Here is a 19,178-nt window from a genome sequence, read left to right on the forward strand (position 1 = left end):
CCAAATAACTGTAATGTGAATTTTGTTGCAAGTCAACCTTTAACCAAACATCTACAAATAAACATGAACCTTTCATAAGGCACCTGAAGCTCATTACCTCTGTCAGCTTGTTATAAAATACTCAAGTAAGTGTGTGACGACTGTTACTCAATTCCTATTAGTAATCAGCTAGATTTTATGTTTGTGACTCTGTTTTATCTAGCAGCTTATACAGTTTGACATATGTATTTGAGTGATTACTGACAGCTAACTGTACCCAAAGTACAAAGTGTTTAAGCCCTTCATTTAGGTATGACTTTAATGTATAATTTAGGTATGACTTTAATGTATAATGGGAAAAAAATTTGTGTAGTTAGTCATTTTGCACTGTATAAGGTATATAGTTTTCACTTGTTCTGTTTTAGTTATTTATTAAATGTTATATTTAAAATGTTAAATTTTTGCCTCTTGCAATGGTAATGTGAAGCCCATCTCTCTGTCCATTTAAACATCTCACACTGCTATAAGAGACTATATGTGAAGGTTTTTAATTTTTTGAATGAGTAATTGCCGTAGTTATTGGGCAAAGTTTGCGATGCTTATCTATTTGCAGAGGGAACCTGCAGCAATATACAGAAAATATATTGGAGGAGTTAGATGGCTTGTTGGCACTAAATGTTCCAAACATCCCTAGCAGGAATCAACGGTGGTTAACGAATGAAGAACAGATGTTCTTATATGAAGTAGCGAGTCAACTTATAGTCAGTTCTGAACTACCTCCCGAGGTGAGACGGGTCTAGTCAAGACTTGCAAACATTGTAAATGGTCTTTGCATCGTCTCGATAATAACGGCTTCTGTAGTCTTTATGAGGGTGTGTAGGGTGGCTTTGTGCTTTAGGGAAGAGATATTAAGGTTTTAAGAGGGTCACTCTCAGAGGTCAAGTATCATCATATATACTAAACATTTTCATAAATTAGCTCTGGAGTATCTAGCATTTGATGGGAGTTGTTCTCTCCTACAATTTAGGCTCATTTTAGAAAGTGCACAAAGAAGGTCATTACCTCATCTTGTGACTCACCTTCAACAGTAGCCCTATCACAAGTGAGGCATCATGTCAGGATAAACTTCTGTGCGCTACTATTTTATGTTTTTGGCTCATGAGAAGTTACAGAGAACTCACAATGAATCTATTGATTTCTTCAACGGTTTTCCCATTGTCCTTAGTGTATAATGTATATTCACCTAAATGAGGTTGCGGAGGTGATATTTTTACTCTCAGATCTGAGTATAGGCCACAATAGCTTCATTTATTTATTTATTGTGGTTGTTCGCCATCGCACTTGAAATTTTTTTAGACATGTAATTTGCAGCCTGTCTAAAAATCTTCCCATCTTCATATTGTAACAGTTTTACTAGGGACAACGAGATTAGTTGCTTGTTATTTTGATGTTTGTGTTACAAAAGCTTGAAACCTCGGATCAACTTTTATATATTTATTAGAGTTAGCGATCAGAGAAACTTCAAACAGTCTTTGAAACTTTGTTCTGAATTTTTTCTTGAAATCATACAAACCCTTATGTTAGTGTTAGCGACATGTAGTTGTAATCTAGTCACATGAGGGTGACCTTTACTCTTATGCTATCAGAGTCCTGCTCTTTAGTTAGATAGACAGTTATGTATAAATTTTTAGCGATTTATTAGGCTTTTTTTGGAATTATTCAAGATGAGTAGGATTTTTCATTAGTGATCTTGTGTGTTGTAAAAACCTTTGATTTGTTGGGTATAATGTGTTTAGACACATGATCACTGTAGTATCTGCATTTTACATTGATGATTGTGTAGGTTTACTGTTACAATCCAACTGATAAGATTGCGCTAAAGATTGTTCCCCTTCCTTTCTAATCAACTGCATCTTATTTGCTATGTTGAATTGCGTGTTGTTCTATGTGTCTCCGACTATACCAATCGCAAAAGCTGCTAAAATCGCGCTCGCTATTACTTTGTTCAACCAATTGAAAGCTCAAAGGAAAAATTTTTCTTTTGCGAATAAATAGTTCTTTGTGTAAAGCATTGTTGTCATCGTAGGTCAGATGCCAATTTTTGATGTAACCTTTTACTTTAGAAGCAAATAAAATTGAATCGAGATCATTATAATAAATTATTTCAGTCAATCACACTCGGGTCAATTTTATCTTTCCTGACTTGGACCGACCTTGACTAAGGATTGCCAACTTCTTGACAGTAGTTTGGCTACGCAAAAGACAAGGATCGTCAGCATGTATAGCCAGGCCTTCGGAAACCTCTTTGTTAGGAGAGTCATATGTAGGTCTCACGCCATTTGATGATAGTATCTTAATACTAACCTAAATTTATGTGGAAATGGAAGCCTTTTGGAAGCACTTTTCGTAATTACATACTTTCTTATAACAATTAGTTTTAAGAATACATTCTGGAATGTTCTGTGGTCATTACTGTTGTAAATTGTTACATTAGTTATATGAAACGTTACTTGGTTTGATTGGCTTTCAGTTCATAAGCATCATATAAATGCGGAGTCAATTTGCTACTGGTGCTATTTACTTCCTAAAACTAGTGCACTCTTGGGACAATTTCGTTAGTAGTACAGGAGCCGCTCCTATAACGTAAATTCCATGTATTGTAAAAGATTTATGGGAAGTTTTGCTTCGTATAGCGTAAACAATCTATATATTCCAAAATGTGAATTCAGTGCAAGTTCTCAAATTCGATTTTAATAACACGCTTCTCGTGGTTAGCCTTGAAAATATCGCTTTGCTTCTTGTCAAATTTGAGACAAGTATTATATATAGGGTTATCGCTATTATATATACTAGTGGCCTGACAGTTTAGTTTGCCGTGAAAAATCGTCATTTATGTCGAAAAAGCACAGATAATAAGTGGCTGGGCAATTATGCGGTTAGAATGTTGGTCTACCGATCTGAATGTCATGGGTTGGAGTATAGTCGGAAGCTATCTGTTATCATAACCTTGAACATTTTTGGCAGATGGATGGATGGACCGATAGACACCGCCCTTATCGTAGTAAAGTTATATTTTTGTCTTTATTTTAGACAAATAAAACATTTTTGTTATTTTACTTTTACAAAATAGACTTTGCTGTCTAGAATAAAAGAAAAACTGGAGAAAATTGACATTAAAGGTGTGGGCTCTATTTAACCTATTGTAAAATTATGGCAGTCATGAACCTTAAACCAAGTGAAAGTGATAAGAGAAATGATAAAAGTTGTTGATACAAACCAATAATACTACAGTTACTATACAGTCATTAATTTAAACAGTTACATCTTGTCTTTTTCCTTTTTGAAGGGTGAGTTTGGGAAGATCTTGAAACAGATTAGGCAATTTACATGTATTTTACTGTTCGTATGATGTAAAGTCCCTATAACAAACGTTCCTGAACGGACCGTTTCTGTTACAGGAGCATCTACTGTATTTTGTAATAATTAATATCTGCTCAAATTTTTTTCCCTTTCATACTCGCAACTGTAAAGTGATACAATTAACTTTTAGCGGAAGAGTGTTCTAATGTTCTCTCTGCTCAGGCCCGTGATTGAGGACTTTAGAGAAGTCTTTAGTAAATTCTGTCAAGAAACAGATGAGACTCAGCAGCAGATGTATGCCGAGTGCTTGAACTGTGCAATGTCATTTGCAAGGTCAGTTTTTGTCATGGAGAGGGATTGTAGATTTTGGGTAGAGAATGCAATAGATTTATGGTGCATCTGGGACACGTGATAAGTTAGACCATTTAGAGTTAAGTGATATTTGGGTTGCCATTCACTTCATTTACCCATATCACACGGCCTACTCAATGTCATCTGGATTTGTGCAGCCCACTGAGCATGCCAAGGGAGATAACATTTTACCCGAATACTCCTGAAATGGGCCACCATCTGGCTCAGCTCAAAGATGAATTTTCAGTTATTCGTTAAATATTTCACCCCCCCTTTGTTTATTGTGTATTGTTTATTATTTGTTTATTTATTGTTTACTGTTTATTCGTACTCATAATAAGAAATCAATTATCTGCCCATAATCATCGCTAATTGAATGACAAACAACAACCCTTAATTTTTTTTTGACAGTTGTGGCAGGTGACTGCGCAGCTCACTTTCATCCAATGATTTCTTGATCTAGCCTTAGTACCTTGATTTTGACTGATTAATAATATGACCCTTGCTAAAGAAACCTGCTTATAGACCAGCAATGTATGGGGGTTGTAACATTTTAGTCGAGCTAGCAAGGGATTCAGCAATCAAGCGACTATGAAAATATGCAACTGCGTTGATGTGTTCACCTCGTGTCTCGACGAGTTTATGAGGGCCCTCGATTCACCAAGTCAGCGCTACCTTCTACAGCAAGGTAGCGTCTTGTTTTCCCTCTTATCTTACATTCTCTGAAAGCAGATATTTTTTATAATATTTTATTTTTTTAATGTACAACTTGTGCTGTATAATTCAAAACACTAAGATGGGGTGAGATTCAACAAAATATTTCATAACTTTCTGCTGCTGCATCAGGATGATTTCTGACCAAGTTGATGATGGTAAGTTAACGGCCACTTCCTTGTTTCATACCACTTCTTGCAAGCACAGTGGTTTATTCACAGGGGTTCGTCAGCTCTTCCATAGAATGGTTGTGTGTTTGGAGGAGGATATTCTAACCTTTGTACCTGGTATGGTTCAATTGATGTTAGCTACTCCTGATGCCAGAGAACTCTTCGACTTTATTCCAGTGCTCAATCAGCTTATCACCAAGTTCAAGGTGAGTTTTGGCTAACCAATGTTTTTAAACTATTGTCTCAACATAGCCTGAACATCTCAAAGTGTCATAATATGGTGACTTCAAGTGTCTAACTCATCCTTTGAAATTGTTGATTAGTTGACTCACAAGCTACTCATAGAATGAATTCACAGGAATAACGTACAGAACAAACAACTCAGTAAAGTTTATTGTACAGTTTATAGCAGTCATGGATCTTTCGAAAGCATGATGGAAATGAACATTTAGAACTGGTCTGGGACCTACTGCCTTGGTCCAACTTTTCACAGTTCCATATCAGAGTCTTGTTTTATGAAATAGACTAATAAATTCCGAAAGTAAGTGTCACTATACACACAGTATACTGGGGTAAGTGTCACTATACACACAGTATACTGGGGTAAGTGTCACTGTACACACAGTATACTGGGGTAAGTGTCACTATACACAGTATACTGGGGTAAGTGTCACTATACACACAGTATACTGGGGTAAGTGTCACTGTACACACAGTATACTGGAGTAAGTGTCACTATACACACAGTATACTGGAGTAAGTGTCACTGTACACACAATATACTGGGGTAAGTGTCACTGTACACACAGTATACTGGGGTAAGTGTCACTATACACACAGTATACTGGGGTAAGTGTCACTGTACACACAGTATACTGGGGTAAGTGTCACTATACACAGTATCCTGGGGTAAGTGTCACTATACACACAGTATACTGGGGTAAGTGTCACTATACACACAGTATTTTGAGGTGATCTGACAGGTTTGTCAGACATTTGTTTTTAGCATAGTTGATGTGTATCATACATATAAAGTCTATGATAAGGGTGTAAGGGAGTTAAATAAATATTAAAGGTTGACTTGCAACAAAATTCACATTACAGTTATTTGATATCAAAAGATTCACCATGTGTTACTCTGTTGTGTTGTAGGTGCAAAACGTGTGGGAATATGATTACAAGCTCTTTAAAGCTCAAAAACGAACAGTTAATCGCCCGCAACCACGCGAGACCGCCGTAGTTTAGATTCTCTTTCCAAAACGGCTCAAATGTGACGTAGCTGTGGTAGATGGTTTCTGTTTACACTTTCATGCAACCTTATTCGTCGAAATATTTTCACAAATATACTTCACGCATTCAATAAAACCATGTCTATAATTGTTCTTACGCGTCTGTTTTATCGTCATTGTAATGCTGTCACTTTTAGCAGTGATATCTTATAACTTACCGTAAAAATTCATTTAATTTTTTAACCTTACCTCGAAGGAGTACATATCATTGTCTGATAATCATGACGAGCCTGTTGGTCACCTGTGATAATCGAAAAGTGCTGCAAAAATTGTTTGCGAAGTATTGGGTCACATGATCAGATTACGACTTGACGATTAGATCAAGCCAAAACAAACTGTAAAGTAGCGAGCATTTATATTTGATACGGGGTCTTCGGTAAAACCCGAAGTGTTTGTCATAAACTAGTGCTACGATAAGTTTTATATTGAGTTTTTTATTGGCCTTTCAATTCACATGAGAACATCGTGTGACAAGACAATAACCAAACTGTAATGACTGCATCAGATAAATAAACAGATTCCAATCTACGGCGGCTTTTCGTTTTCAAGCTTTTAAGAGCTTGTAATCACATTTCCACATATTTGGCACCTACAACGCAACAGAGTAAGACATGGTGAATCTTTTGATACTAAATACCTGTAATGTGAATTTTGTTGCAAGTCAACCTTTAAGGAATTAATTAATATTAACTTATTAGATGCTTCTGTAGATATTGCAATCTTTATAATGATCAGTGTTGAGTCTAGATCATACACATAATGTTCGTAACATTATCAAATATATTTATGGTTTGCTAACAAAAGTTATAATCCTGGCAGAGACACAGGTAGCTATTTGTAGAAATGATTGAAGAAATGTGTAATGATTGATGTCCTCCAACTTGAATGTTTATGATAAGCTTCTACGTATATCCGATTTCTTCATTTTAAAAACTAAACTGACTGTCGATTTTATTGTGTTTTGAAAGTTGGCAGAACAAGTTTTGATGTGGTGATAACTTCTTTATGTTATTCACCAGTCACCAGCTTTTATTGAGAAAAGTTATATTGATGATTCAGTTGTTTAACAAAATTATTATAGTCCTATTCTATTTTTAGTTTTTGTGAAATAAGTAGCTTTTTTCGCACAAAGCTAAGTGTGGAAAAATATGTTCCTGAACACTAACTTTTTAGAAACCATCCTGAAGTTTAGTTTAATATTTCATATTTTCTATTCTTCCAGGGTACTCTATCACCATTTCTACAAGAGGCCTTTATGCCCCTCGTAGGCACGATATTCACAGTGCTCAATGCTCCAGTCGATGCGCGTGATACAGTCACACTCGGTGATAAGAAACTGCTGAGACGAGGCTATTTCACATTTTTAGCCAATCTGGTTAACTCGGAACTTAGCCAGGTGATTAGGAGCCAAGGTTAGTACTACACTACAACTTTTTATGATTTTTACAACCCAGTTGGGTTGTAAATATTAAGCTTGTATATCTTAACTTATATCTAGTATATATTAAGCTATATTGCTTGTATTAAATTTGACAACATTTAAAAATTAGATTTTTACACCTTTTGATAGAGTTTCAAGTTGTTTCCTAATGTTCATTTAGACTTGCTAGGCAGCACTCGAAGTTGTAAGTGTAACTGAAATAATAAGCATTACTAAATGGAAGGACAACGTTATGCCGGCTTCTGAGAAGCAATGTTAGTATAAATCGCTGTATTGTAGTTCTGCAATTCCAATAGATAACAGGGCTTATAGAATGTTTATGACTGTTGCAGAGAGCTCAAATGTGGAGAAGATACTTACAACTATAATACAAGGCTGCTCTGACATGCCTGATCCGTCCTCACAGAAACTTTGTTTCAGTAAGTTTGTGAACCTCTTACAACGAGCGTGCAATGTACAGCTGTGAAGGTGTTTGACAAAGCAAAAATATTTTAATTTAATTTATGTTCTATAGAGGCCTAAAGCATAATATTGCTGTTCAGGTTTTAAATTCTGCTGTACATACCCAACCTTATGATTGATTTAACGGGCACCCTGTAATGCTCTTTGTTAGACATTGTCATATGTGCCATAACCCGCCAGTTGCATATAGTCTCCTGTATGCATATTTGTTTATAGTCATTTGTAACCCATGCAGTCAGAATGTACAATCGTGCTAAAACAACATTTTTGAGTTATTTAAAGATTTAAAATCAGCAAATTCTGAGGATTTTAATGCATTTTAAACTTTTTAAATTGGGTTATTTATGCCCAGGTTATGTAAGATTTAGTAGAGAAGGTCTCGTGATGAACTAAAACTTGTTTTGAGTTTAAGCAGGATAAAGTTGGTGATTCATGAACTGTAAATCAGGGTATTTGTTTACAAATCAAAATGCCATAGCAACCAACCACTTAATCTCAACCTATTTTGATGAAACCTGGCATTCTCCACAATAAAACCCTGACAAAAATGATCATTGCATTTTTATTTCAATTCGATTGACGGTTGACCTCCCAAAGGTCATGATAATGTTAACAATTTATGTGGCTAAAAGCTCACCGTCCTGGAGATATTCATTAAAAGGGTATGCTTCAAACTGGGCATTTTTCATCAAGCTATATTGCTATGACTGCATATAATGACAGTCCAACAACTTAACAAAGAGTTGGAAGTGTATTCAGAATTGTCCACCTATACAGAAGAAGGTTGTGGTAAGGTCAATGAAAAGTGACAACAGAGGGCATCAGGATGCGGAAATATCAACCCAACTCATCAAGTGACCATTCGATCTAGAGCTCTTTTTATGTAGTTTAACACTCACACAGTGTAGCACGAGTACGCTGCAGAGATTTATTGTACCGCATTGGAGGGGTTTGTTTGTTATGCTATTGGCAATTTGCCCCAACACAACCATATCCGATGTTTCCTTCGGTAATCCTTGATACACAGTTCTAATGAGGCTTAATTGTTCAGATGACATAAAACTAGCGCATAATTCCTTACATTTGCACCCACTTATTAGTTTGATGTCAACCGCTAGAATGGGAATGTTATCAGCAATGATGGGCTGATTGTTATTTTCTGTATTTCTGCAATTCTGTAATTTGATTTAATTCATTCGCATTATCGTTAGCACCACATATTGCGCAAGCAGCTGTATTTCTAAGGTTGCCCTATTATTACAATCCTCATCGTCGATTTCACTATGATCTGAGGCAGCTGACTCAGATTCTAACTAGAAATACTCATCTAGCATCAACTAGCCGTAGTTTTTGCGATGGTTTTATTTTGTTCTAGCCTGAAGTATTAAAACAGGAAATAGCCACATACATGCGCGCATCTGCAGTTAGAGCCTATATTTATGATCTTGGGTTATGAAAAATTCCATAGCAACCACCGATATGGGTATAGTTCAATGGCAATTCTGGCTTTATGATTGGTCAGACACAAAAATAAACACAACCATGTGAAAGAGCAGGGTTGAATGCACTATAAACCACTGTTTACTAAAATAGTGACGGCGAGTCATATAATAACGTAAAGCACGCTTAGCGCGCTATTGTGAACAATGCAATTACCGCACGATTGTACATTCTGACGGCCGGGGTCACATTTGTGTTTGTTGCCTTTTCTTGTACAACATTTATTTACCATATCATTATTCAACTGTTTCTATTACAATATTTTATTACATAGATGCTTTTTTGGTTTAATTTGACAAAGTTTTGTTGCAGAGCACTATAACATTGTTATAGTAGGTTCGCATATATGGTTGGTATCTGGTGTTTCTGGTTAAGATATTCGTATCGTGTCATCATTGAGCTACACTTCTATTATTCCTCACGCAATAATTTGAAGGCATTGCCTACTAGAGGTAATAATTTGAAGGCATTGCCTACTAGAGGCAATAATTTGAAGGCATTGCCTACTAGAGTTAACTTGCCTATGAAATAACACCCATGACGTTCGAGGCACTCACCAGATGTTACCCTTCATCCATTTCAGATATTGCTTATGCTGCCGAATGGTCAGCTGATTTATGTTAGATATGACCTTCCTCACGATTGAACGGTAACCAATACGAAGGATTTCATGTCAGCTTGCAGACAAAATGTTTGAGGCATTTGCTCTGTTATTTCTTTCATATCTACAGACATATTGAAAAGCCTGGTGGAGCAGTGGAGCGATAGTAATCAAGGAGTTCCTGGCTTTGATGAATACGTTCGAAAGAACATAGTACCAGCCTGTATTCTTGCACCTACCAAAGAGAGCTTTGATTGGCAAGATGGACAAACAGTATTGGTACGAGTGTCTGCTACTACTTATAGTTTGGAGGTGTTCATCACATTAGCACTGGATAATTTCAAAGCCAATGTTAAAACTTCTCACAATGCACAATGGAATGACTGTAGGTGTTTAGTTCATGCTGGTAAAAAGTCTCTAGTTTGTATCTACTACAAACAATCTTACTGGAGATATTAGCTTTCAGTGAGAAAAGTTATTGTTTACTTTAAAATAGAGCTATGATATTATTGTATGGAACATGGCATTATTTAGGTTTAGTGAAATTCTGGTGCAATAATTCTTCTGTTTTAATTAGCTACTCAGATATATAAATACGGTTGAACCGCCAACTTGCAATAACCCCAACACAGAAATTTTCTAATGTGCAATGGAGAGCTTGTACCTTGAAAAATGTCTTTTGGAGATTTGCTATCCTTTCATGTTCATTTGTTGTGCTATCTGCGGAGGTAGATCAAATTTAATTTTGTAATTTAATTCGCGTTCAACTCGTTAATTATTTATTTTGCAATCCATGAAATAGCTTTAATCAGAATTTTGTGATTTTATGAACGAGGCTAAGCGTGATCCAAGTACATAGTGCTTATCTAGAGAACTGAGTGGAATTTTTTTGCATCATTTTCCCTTCCTCACAATAGCCTCTCTAGTCTTTCTATTGCAAAACTAACCAAGCAATAAATTGTAAATAATAATTTAAAATAACCAGATTAATTATTCAAATCATTAACCTTTTCGTGACCGGGCGCTTACAGCTTTGAAGCGCCCACAAAACCAAGCCTATCAGTAGTGTAATTTGGACGTCAGACATGGCCTCATGAAAGCTGCTATAACTCACCTCCAATTTGTTGTGGAGCCCTAAATGAATAAATATGCTTTGGAAAGCTGGGAATTTCTTAGCATGCTGATGTATTTTTTTGCAAATAATCTATAAAGATCTTATAATCTGAACTGCAATTAGTTTGAGCTAAAAATTTTCAATTAAAATGCTAAATTTGAATGCATTTCTGGTTCCTATAGATGTATCTAATTATGTTGCATAAAACCTCATTGTCGAGGTTCATTCATTCATTCATTCATTCATTCATTCATTCATTCATTGTTGATTCATGTTTGCTGCAGTTGGCAGTAAAAACTGGCTTTTATGTGCAATAAAGATGAGTTATGAGCATTATGGCATTATCAAATGATACGATACAAGTCTGCAGATGTATAAGTTACATAATAATATTTTATTACATGCTATAAATATATATATTTAAAATTTAGTGACATAAACAATGTTTATAATTTATGTAGAAACCGTAATAAAAGCTTTAAAAAGTTGTTTAACATTGTTTGTTTCTTGGCATCAATTCTCAGTTGTAATCTGATTGTTGCTCTCATTTTAACACATTTAACTTCTAGTTGTTTATCATCTTGAGTGTCTCCTGACTTGAAATCTTCTGAACTAATTGATATTAACATCCAAAGAAATTTTGGGGCAGCAAAACTGAATGCATTTTTGAAAGCTATTTTGAATGCTTTTCAAAATAAGGCCTTAATTGCGTGTAAAGAATGCAAAACTTTTAGCCACGCATACAGCTTGCACTTGCATGCTACGCACAAATATTAGTTTTAAATAGTAGTACAGATTGTGTCGTAATTACTCAAGTCGGTAATTAGTATGTTATATAAAAATTTGTAAAAATGAAATGATTTCAAAAAAGTAATCGAACAACTAATTTACACAGTCAGCAACAGGCGTGGTTTATCTGGTTTGTTCGCTTTACCTAATATTGTTGGTATAGGTCTTTGAAGGTTTAAAAATGTTTTTTGTATTTGCATGCAAATTTATGAATGGCAGCAAAGGGTAACAGCGATGCCAAATGCATGAAATGTTGCTGTCAGCGCATAGCAGAAAAAAATAAGCCAATAACAATTTTGTTGTGATTTGTAGCTACTGGGAGATATCGCTGCCTGTCTGCATATTATCTACGCAAAACAGAAAACTGATTTGATATCTTTCCTTCTTGAAACCTATTTTCCTAGTCTGCAACTCGATGCCTCTTTAGCTCAACAGTTCTGCGCTTCCCTCCCCGCTGATCAGAAAACTCTAAAGGAGTCTCTGAAGGTAAGGTCTGGATAGTCAGCAGTATAAACTGACCACTGTATGGTGATGACAGCTGTGAGGTCATGGGTAGCCAATCAAATGGGAGACGAGGAAATATCGTATCTAACATTGATATGATTGGCTTAAAGAACTGTATTTCATGCTTATTCTTTAGTATCTGTTTACTCGTGACTTTAGTCGGTCTGGTGCAGTTTGTTTTTATGCCGAAGAAGAGTTTTTGTTTGGTAACTACCTCAATATACCTACATCTCTCCCTAAAACTGCATCTAGTTGGTTTTATGTGATACATCTTAGTTTTCTATTGGTACACTAGGCGCTCCTATAACGTAAATCTTCTCTTACGTAAATTCCACATAACATAAAGAACTTACGTAAAGTTTCTGCTTTGTATTATATAAGAAATTCCTTATAACATTAGTTGGTGGAAGTTCTCAAATTCAATTGCATTATCGAGAGTCCTATAGTTAGCCTTAAAAATGTTTTTCTTTGGTTGCGCTAAAAGGAGAATGCTAGGACATGTATAGAGGTATCTCTATTATATACACTAGTTCCCAGGTAGTCTAGTGAGCTGTTAGATAGGACATGTATAGAGGTATCTCTATTATATACACTAGTTCCCAGGTAGTCTGGTGTGCTGTTAGATAGGACATGTATAGAGGTATCTCTATTATATACACTAGTTCTCAGGTAGTCTAGTGAGCTGTTAGATAGGACATGTATAGAGGTATCTCTATTATATACACTAGTTCCCAGGTAGTCTAGTGAGCTGTTAGATAGGACATGTATAGAGGTATCTCTATTATATACACTAGTTCCCAGGTAGTCTGGTGTGCTGTTAGATAGGACATGTATAGAGGTATCTCTATTATATACACTAGTTCCCAGGTAGTCTAGTGAGCTGTTAGATAGGACATGTATAGAGGTATCTCTATTAACCCTGTGGTGCCTGGTGTCCCATATTTGGCACACCAACTTTACTTTATACACTAGTTCCCAGGTAGTCTAGTGTGCTGTTGGAGATCGTCAAGTGTGCCGATCAATCACTGAGAATAAGTAACTGCACAATTATTCAAGCATACTTGAAGTCAGTCAATTGGTGCAGGTGTTAGAGTGTCGGTCTACCAGTCTGAATGTTGTTGGGGTATCATTGTAGGCTATTCTTTATTCTAACCCCTAATCTAGATGACGGACAGACACCACTCTTATTATAGTAAAGACATATTTTTGTTTGAATTTACTTTAGACATACCGTATTGTAACTTTTTCTTTGCAACCTAGACCTTAGGATCTACAAAAAGTGAAAAAATTGATTTGAATTGACATTGAAAGTGTCCCTTTAACCTAACGTAAAAATTACCGTAATCAAGGACCATAAACCAAGTGAAAGCGATAAGAAAAAGGAAAACAGTGGTCAATACAAACCAATAGTACTAGTTATTGTACATTCATTAAGTTAAAAAGTTTAATTTAGGTTTTTTCTTTTTGAAGTGCCAAAGGGGTGAGTGTGGGAAGATGTTGGAACGAGGATTAGACAATTTATAGGTATTTTACGGTTTGTATAACTTGAAATCCCTAAAATGTGAACATTTTAGGGATTGGATTATTTGCCTTGTAGGAGTGTCTACTGTATTTTGCTTTAGAAATTTTTTGTCGTATTTCTTACAATTGTTGCTGCTATCAATTACAAGTCTCTTTATTTTGTAGGCTTTCTACAGGTCTCTGTCCATTGCCAGGTAGCAGCTGAAGGACATAAAATGCCAGTTTTTGTTATTAGGTTATAATCGGCTGATGTTTATATATGCGTATAATGTTACAACCTGCTCTCACATACACTGATTGTTAAGGTTTTACCGGAAAGCATTTCTTATAATAGTTTGTATATGAAGTGAAGTTTTTCAATTTTTATCATGATCGAGTTTTAGTTTTCTGCTCGGCTGTTTGTTCTATAATGGCTGTCTATTATATGTGGCGGTCGTAGGCATTTGCGACATTTATTATGAGTGTTGGCTGTGTCACAAAGTCTAAGCCATGTTCTCTCTCACTGTCACACTGCAAAAAGTGCATTTTTTCATGTCTAGGTTGTTTAATTTGTTACGAACCTCAAGTATTAAACGCAGTTGTTTAAATATTTTTTCTCGTCATTTCCATCAATAAAAAACATTGACCATTTCTCATGAATAAAATATGTCTAATTTCTTATGTGTTCAATCTCGGAGTCGCGTTATCACGTTTTATGACATTTTTATATGCGAGCATTGCATCAATATCAGAGTTACTAATATTTGTGTGTTACAGTATGTAACACTTATTCATTAGTCTACAAACATGGCTCCTGTTGCGGATAAGTTAAATGATCATATCACCCAACTGTTGTAACTCGGTGTGTAACAGACAACTAAGGATGCTCTCAAGTCTCATTTTCAGTTTCCTTGAATTGTAAAGACTTTGGTATCTTGTATATGAGAATTCCAACATTCTCATATACAAGTTAAAGCGTTAACTTACAGTGACAATAAATAATCCTTCACGTACATTACTGATGATAAAATAGAAAGTTTAATATCCAAAAACCTATAAAATTTAAATTTTATATAATTATAAAATTTAAATAACACAGTAACTGATGAATAATGATTGGCTTGCGTTTCCATAGGTAACCTAATTGCACTGCCTCTCATACTACATACATGCAGAATGAGATCAGATTATAAAGATCAGATAATAAATAAATTATATATATATTTTATGTAAACTATTATAAATTATTTACTATAAATAATTTACATAAAATAAGTTATTCACGAATAACCATTTGAAACAAGTATAGCCCAGATCAAAACTTAACATGACCATGAGTCGTAATACTCTAAATCATTTATTATAAATAACTTATAGCAAAAGTTAAATGCTATTATTAGCTATATACACAACACTTCGTTGAGGCAGCTCATGTAACCGAGCAAATTACTTTACCAATGGGTGACACCCATATATGGTAAGATGGCACAGCAACAGCTCCTTTACACATGAGGCTAACAAAGATGCATTGTCTCTTCAAATTACATAGAACATTTGAAGCAAGGTGCAGTCAATACGATGTCTTCTTGAGGGGCTTGGCATATATTGGCTGTAGAATCTCAAACATGGCATATAGCAGCATTGATGCCAACAATGTTATAACCAGTAAAGCCAGAATCAAGTTTCGGTGATAGTAAGTTGGATCATAAATCTAAAAACAAAATTTTTTTCCTTGGTACGTAGGCTAAGCATATGTAGCATTTGCAAGAATCAATAAAAAAGTTGAAAAGGTTTGACATTGCTTGTCACTTTGTCCTCTTAGATCTAACTGTTTAAATACGGACACGATGTGTTTATACGATACATTGTAACATACTGATACGATGTGCTGTACAGTATAGTATATCAACATTGTACATATAGCTATTTGAGTGTTTAACAAAATCTTCATACTTGCTAGAGGTTTCATTAATAATCAACAATAGTTCCAGAATATAGTTAACCAAAGCTGAATGGTTGGAATTGCACTGCTAAAACATGCTACTTGAAAAGATAAAAAAATACAATAGCGCTTGAAAATAGAGCTACTGACTGACTAATAGTTGTGGATAATTATACCAGTACTTTTCGTCAGTTGCAAAAAGTTGTAATAAATTAGAATTTTCAGATAATTCACAACTAAAATTAAAAAATTTTTCAGTTTCTGTATCTCCTGTTAACGTCAGGGCACATTCTACATTACGAATGATGATAATCTGAGCTCAGCTGAGTAAAGCTTCAAGACCTACTATATCAACTATCTAACGCAAAAAATGGTATATTTATTATACTATTAGATATTTATTTATTTTTACACCACAGTTAGTTATCATAGGAGGTGACTAAAACTAACACGTGGCGGTAAAAGTACTGGATACCTTGAAAATTGTTTTGCAGACTTAAAAACAATGGCTTGACAAATACAAAACTATCGCAAGACAATTTTTGAAGCAAAATGATTGTTCAAAGCTGACCAATATTTAAACAACTCCATCAAGAAACAACACATGATTCAAATACTAGACTCACATGTCCATAAGTTATTGTAAGTTACTCACGAATAATCATTTGAAACAAGTACAACCCAGATCAAAACTCAACTTACCGCGAATCGTAATTCTCCAAAACATAGCTGAAACATACACTATTGTTTTTAATACTAGGACCCAACTTGAGGTATTACAAAAGCATCTGAATAAACAGATGCATACTTACAGTAATATCTAGAGCAGCGTCTCCTTGTAAAGATTCCTGAGGTGAAAACCATAATATAAGGCTAATTATGATAGCCAATGGCACAAGGACAACACCGGTTAGTCTACAATTGAATAGCACCAGCTATTTATATCTGGTGAACAATAGAACAAGAATACAAACTCTCATAGCTAATTTTCAACTTTGGCTTTTAGACAAAAACTTAGCAGATAGGAAAAACAATGAATGCATAAATAACCAACTTTGTGGATGGAGAGATGACAAGTTGAGCACCACAGGCTAAGCAAATGTACACCACTACATAATGTAGTTGTAACGGTTTAAAAGTGCTAGATATGTTGAAAAATTGGGCCATTATACTATGTATGTCCTCACTTCTAATTAAAGGTGGCGTAAGAAGACACCAAGAAAAACTATAGAAAACGATAAGCTATTTTCATATACATGTATTTGAAAAATGACCTATCAATACTCTCGTTTCCACAGGGCTAAATTAGTACACACATAAAGGGTTCACTAATACAGTGCATGTCGACAGTCGAACCTCTATATTCAACTTCCTTAACAGACCAATTTTATAAGATGATTTAGATTTTAGAACAACAAAAAAATGTTGGACTTAATCCTTGAAGTACTTGTGAAATGAATTTACCAAATTACTGTGTACTCATATAAACCTACTTTAACCAACATTATCTTGATATAATAAGAACCAGAAATAAATTAAATTCATATGAAGAAGTTTGTCTGTACATGAACTACCGCAACCAACAGAGAGGCCAGAGGTTTAAGCATTACTGCTAATCAGCCAACAACAGAAAGTGATATCTCAGCTTTTTAACAGTCTTAGTTTGTGAGCTGAAAACAAGAAGATCTTACGATATCTAACAAAATCTTATTGCAACTGCAAATCTATTGCGATAAAAGACGTGTACCACTGAACTATTGCTACCCTGTACTTTTGAATTCAATACTGTGTTAACACAAAATTGTAATAATTATCATCATAACACATTGAAGACCTTAATTGTTGGCTAAACAAAATAACAGGAAGTAACCTCTGCGCTAGTCAGCTACTAAAATCACACTACTTTAATTGTTTAGTTATAGTTAGTAGTCTAACCAACCTGACTCCTCCATCAGCTCGAGAGAGTACAATAGCAACAGCTGCACTCCCCAGACACAGAGTTGATATAATGATAAGACCTGGACCAATAAGCAGGTTATTGGGTGCCACGGTAGCAGACATCTACAATAAGGTCAGTCTTAAGCGCTTTGCTGACTTATTATGCTGAACGAATTCAGCAAGTCTACATCACGCTACAGCATCTCTGGAAGACTTACGAACAATAAATAATGGTGTTCTTACTGAACATAGTGAAATGGGTAAGTATTCTTTAATATTGACGGAGTTATAGCGTTTAAAAAGCAAAATTATAATGAATATCCACTGCATTTCCACGTACTGGTAATTGGCAAAAAAGACTGAAATACGGGTGTGAATTCATGTATTCTAACTTTACAAATGACTCCAAGCATTGTTAATACATGTACATTTGTCAACATGTTAGGCAAACTATAAAAGCTGATAGTTTGTTATATGTAATCTAACAGTTTACTCCAACTTTAATGTAGAAATATTGTGGTGTCGGAGCCACCGTAATAAATAACATATTTGTCTCAAAAGCACACAACTCTACTTTATCAAGGCAACTAAGTTAAATGCTAATTAGATGTCGGTCAGTTAAGTTCACATTTGGCTATGCTAGCCTAAAAGGTAACCATAATAGTATGCGTGTTAAACCTAAACTAGCTATAATATTGCGGCTTATACAAATCATACAAAAAGTAGGTCCAAAAAACCAAACTGCTTGCTATCAGAAATTTGTGCAAACCAATCTTAAAAAACTTTGATACAGTCTGTAATTTTTAGGCCAAAATATGACACCAACATTCGAGTAGATGCAGAACACTTCATCAGAAAATTTTAAAGGACGCAAAAACATCACCTCTTACTTTTGGTATTTCTACAAAAAACTCCACCGCGCCCTTTTCAACCCATATGGTGAGATTGCAAGCAGCAATGACCACACCAAGCACAAACCAATTTCATTAGCTGCAAGCAAAAACAAAAAGGCATAACACTGAAGTTTTTCAACTCGGACACAACGTAACATACAAAAGCGCTAATCAACAAGCAAAGATCATGAAGCGTAATTTACTGTCACACATGTACAGTTGAAACAGGCCTGCCAACCCAAAAGTGGGGCAATGCTTGAGATTTGGTTTTGGGGCAATTGATGTACCAATGATAGTATATATAAAATTGTGGAAATTGGGGCAAAAATCTCACGCTTTTACATTTTTTTTTGGGATGATTGCGTGAGTCTCACGCCCAATGCGTGAGTGTTGGCAGATACGAGTTGAAACCAAGAAATAAAAAATAATACAGCCTTCATGAAGATTCATACAACAAATTGCTCAAAATTTCTCTTTCATTTGAAGTAATGAATTGAAGTGATAGGTTGGTAAAAGCCACAAAAGTGCATTGTGTTAATAATACGTATGTACCAAAACAAATTAGAAGACTGTAACAACACTGCTATTTAAAAAAAACTAATGTAGACCGTCATCTCTATGGAAAAAGCAT

The 19,178-nt window shown here is 35.1% G+C and overlaps 1 protein-coding gene and 1 long non-coding RNA gene across 2 annotated transcripts in view; one reads left to right on the forward strand and one right to left on the reverse strand.

Moving 5' to 3' along the window:
• The window catches only part of LOC137389869 (exportin-T-like), a 35,561-nt gene extending 21,131 nt beyond the window's left edge, over positions 1 to 14,430 (forward strand). Inside the window, exons 14-22 of the mRNA XM_068076017.1 lie at positions 593 to 764; positions 3,530 to 3,672; positions 4,248 to 4,378; positions 4,626 to 4,780; positions 7,086 to 7,275; positions 7,637 to 7,723; positions 9,998 to 10,146; positions 12,083 to 12,256; positions 13,961 to 14,430. Of these exons, the coding sequence (XP_067932118.1) occupies positions 593 to 764; positions 3,530 to 3,672; positions 4,248 to 4,378; positions 4,626 to 4,780; positions 7,086 to 7,275; positions 7,637 to 7,723; positions 9,998 to 10,146; positions 12,083 to 12,256; positions 13,961 to 13,993 (1,234 nt within the window). The 3' untranslated portion in view covers positions 13,994 to 14,430. The remainder of the gene's footprint in view (positions 1 to 592; positions 765 to 3,529; positions 3,673 to 4,247; positions 4,379 to 4,625; positions 4,781 to 7,085; positions 7,276 to 7,636; positions 7,724 to 9,997; positions 10,147 to 12,082; positions 12,257 to 13,960) is intronic.
• Positions 14,431 to 15,193: 763 nt separating this feature from the next.
• On the reverse strand, positions 15,194 to 17,734 carry LOC137391984 (uncharacterized). Its single transcript, XR_010978195.1, has 3 exons — positions 17,656 to 17,734; positions 16,529 to 16,631; positions 15,194 to 15,485 (listed from the first exon to the last, which is right to left on the reverse strand). It is a non-coding gene; the product is annotated as an uncharacterized lncRNA (long non-coding RNA).
• Positions 17,735 to 19,178: the final 1,444 nt, after the last annotated feature.

Source organism: Watersipora subatra, chromosome 3 (genome assembly GCF_963576615.1).
Source record: "Watersipora subatra chromosome 3, tzWatSuba1.1, whole genome shotgun sequence".
NCBI lineage: Eukaryota > Metazoa > Bryozoa > Gymnolaemata > Cheilostomatida > Watersiporidae > Watersipora > Watersipora subatra.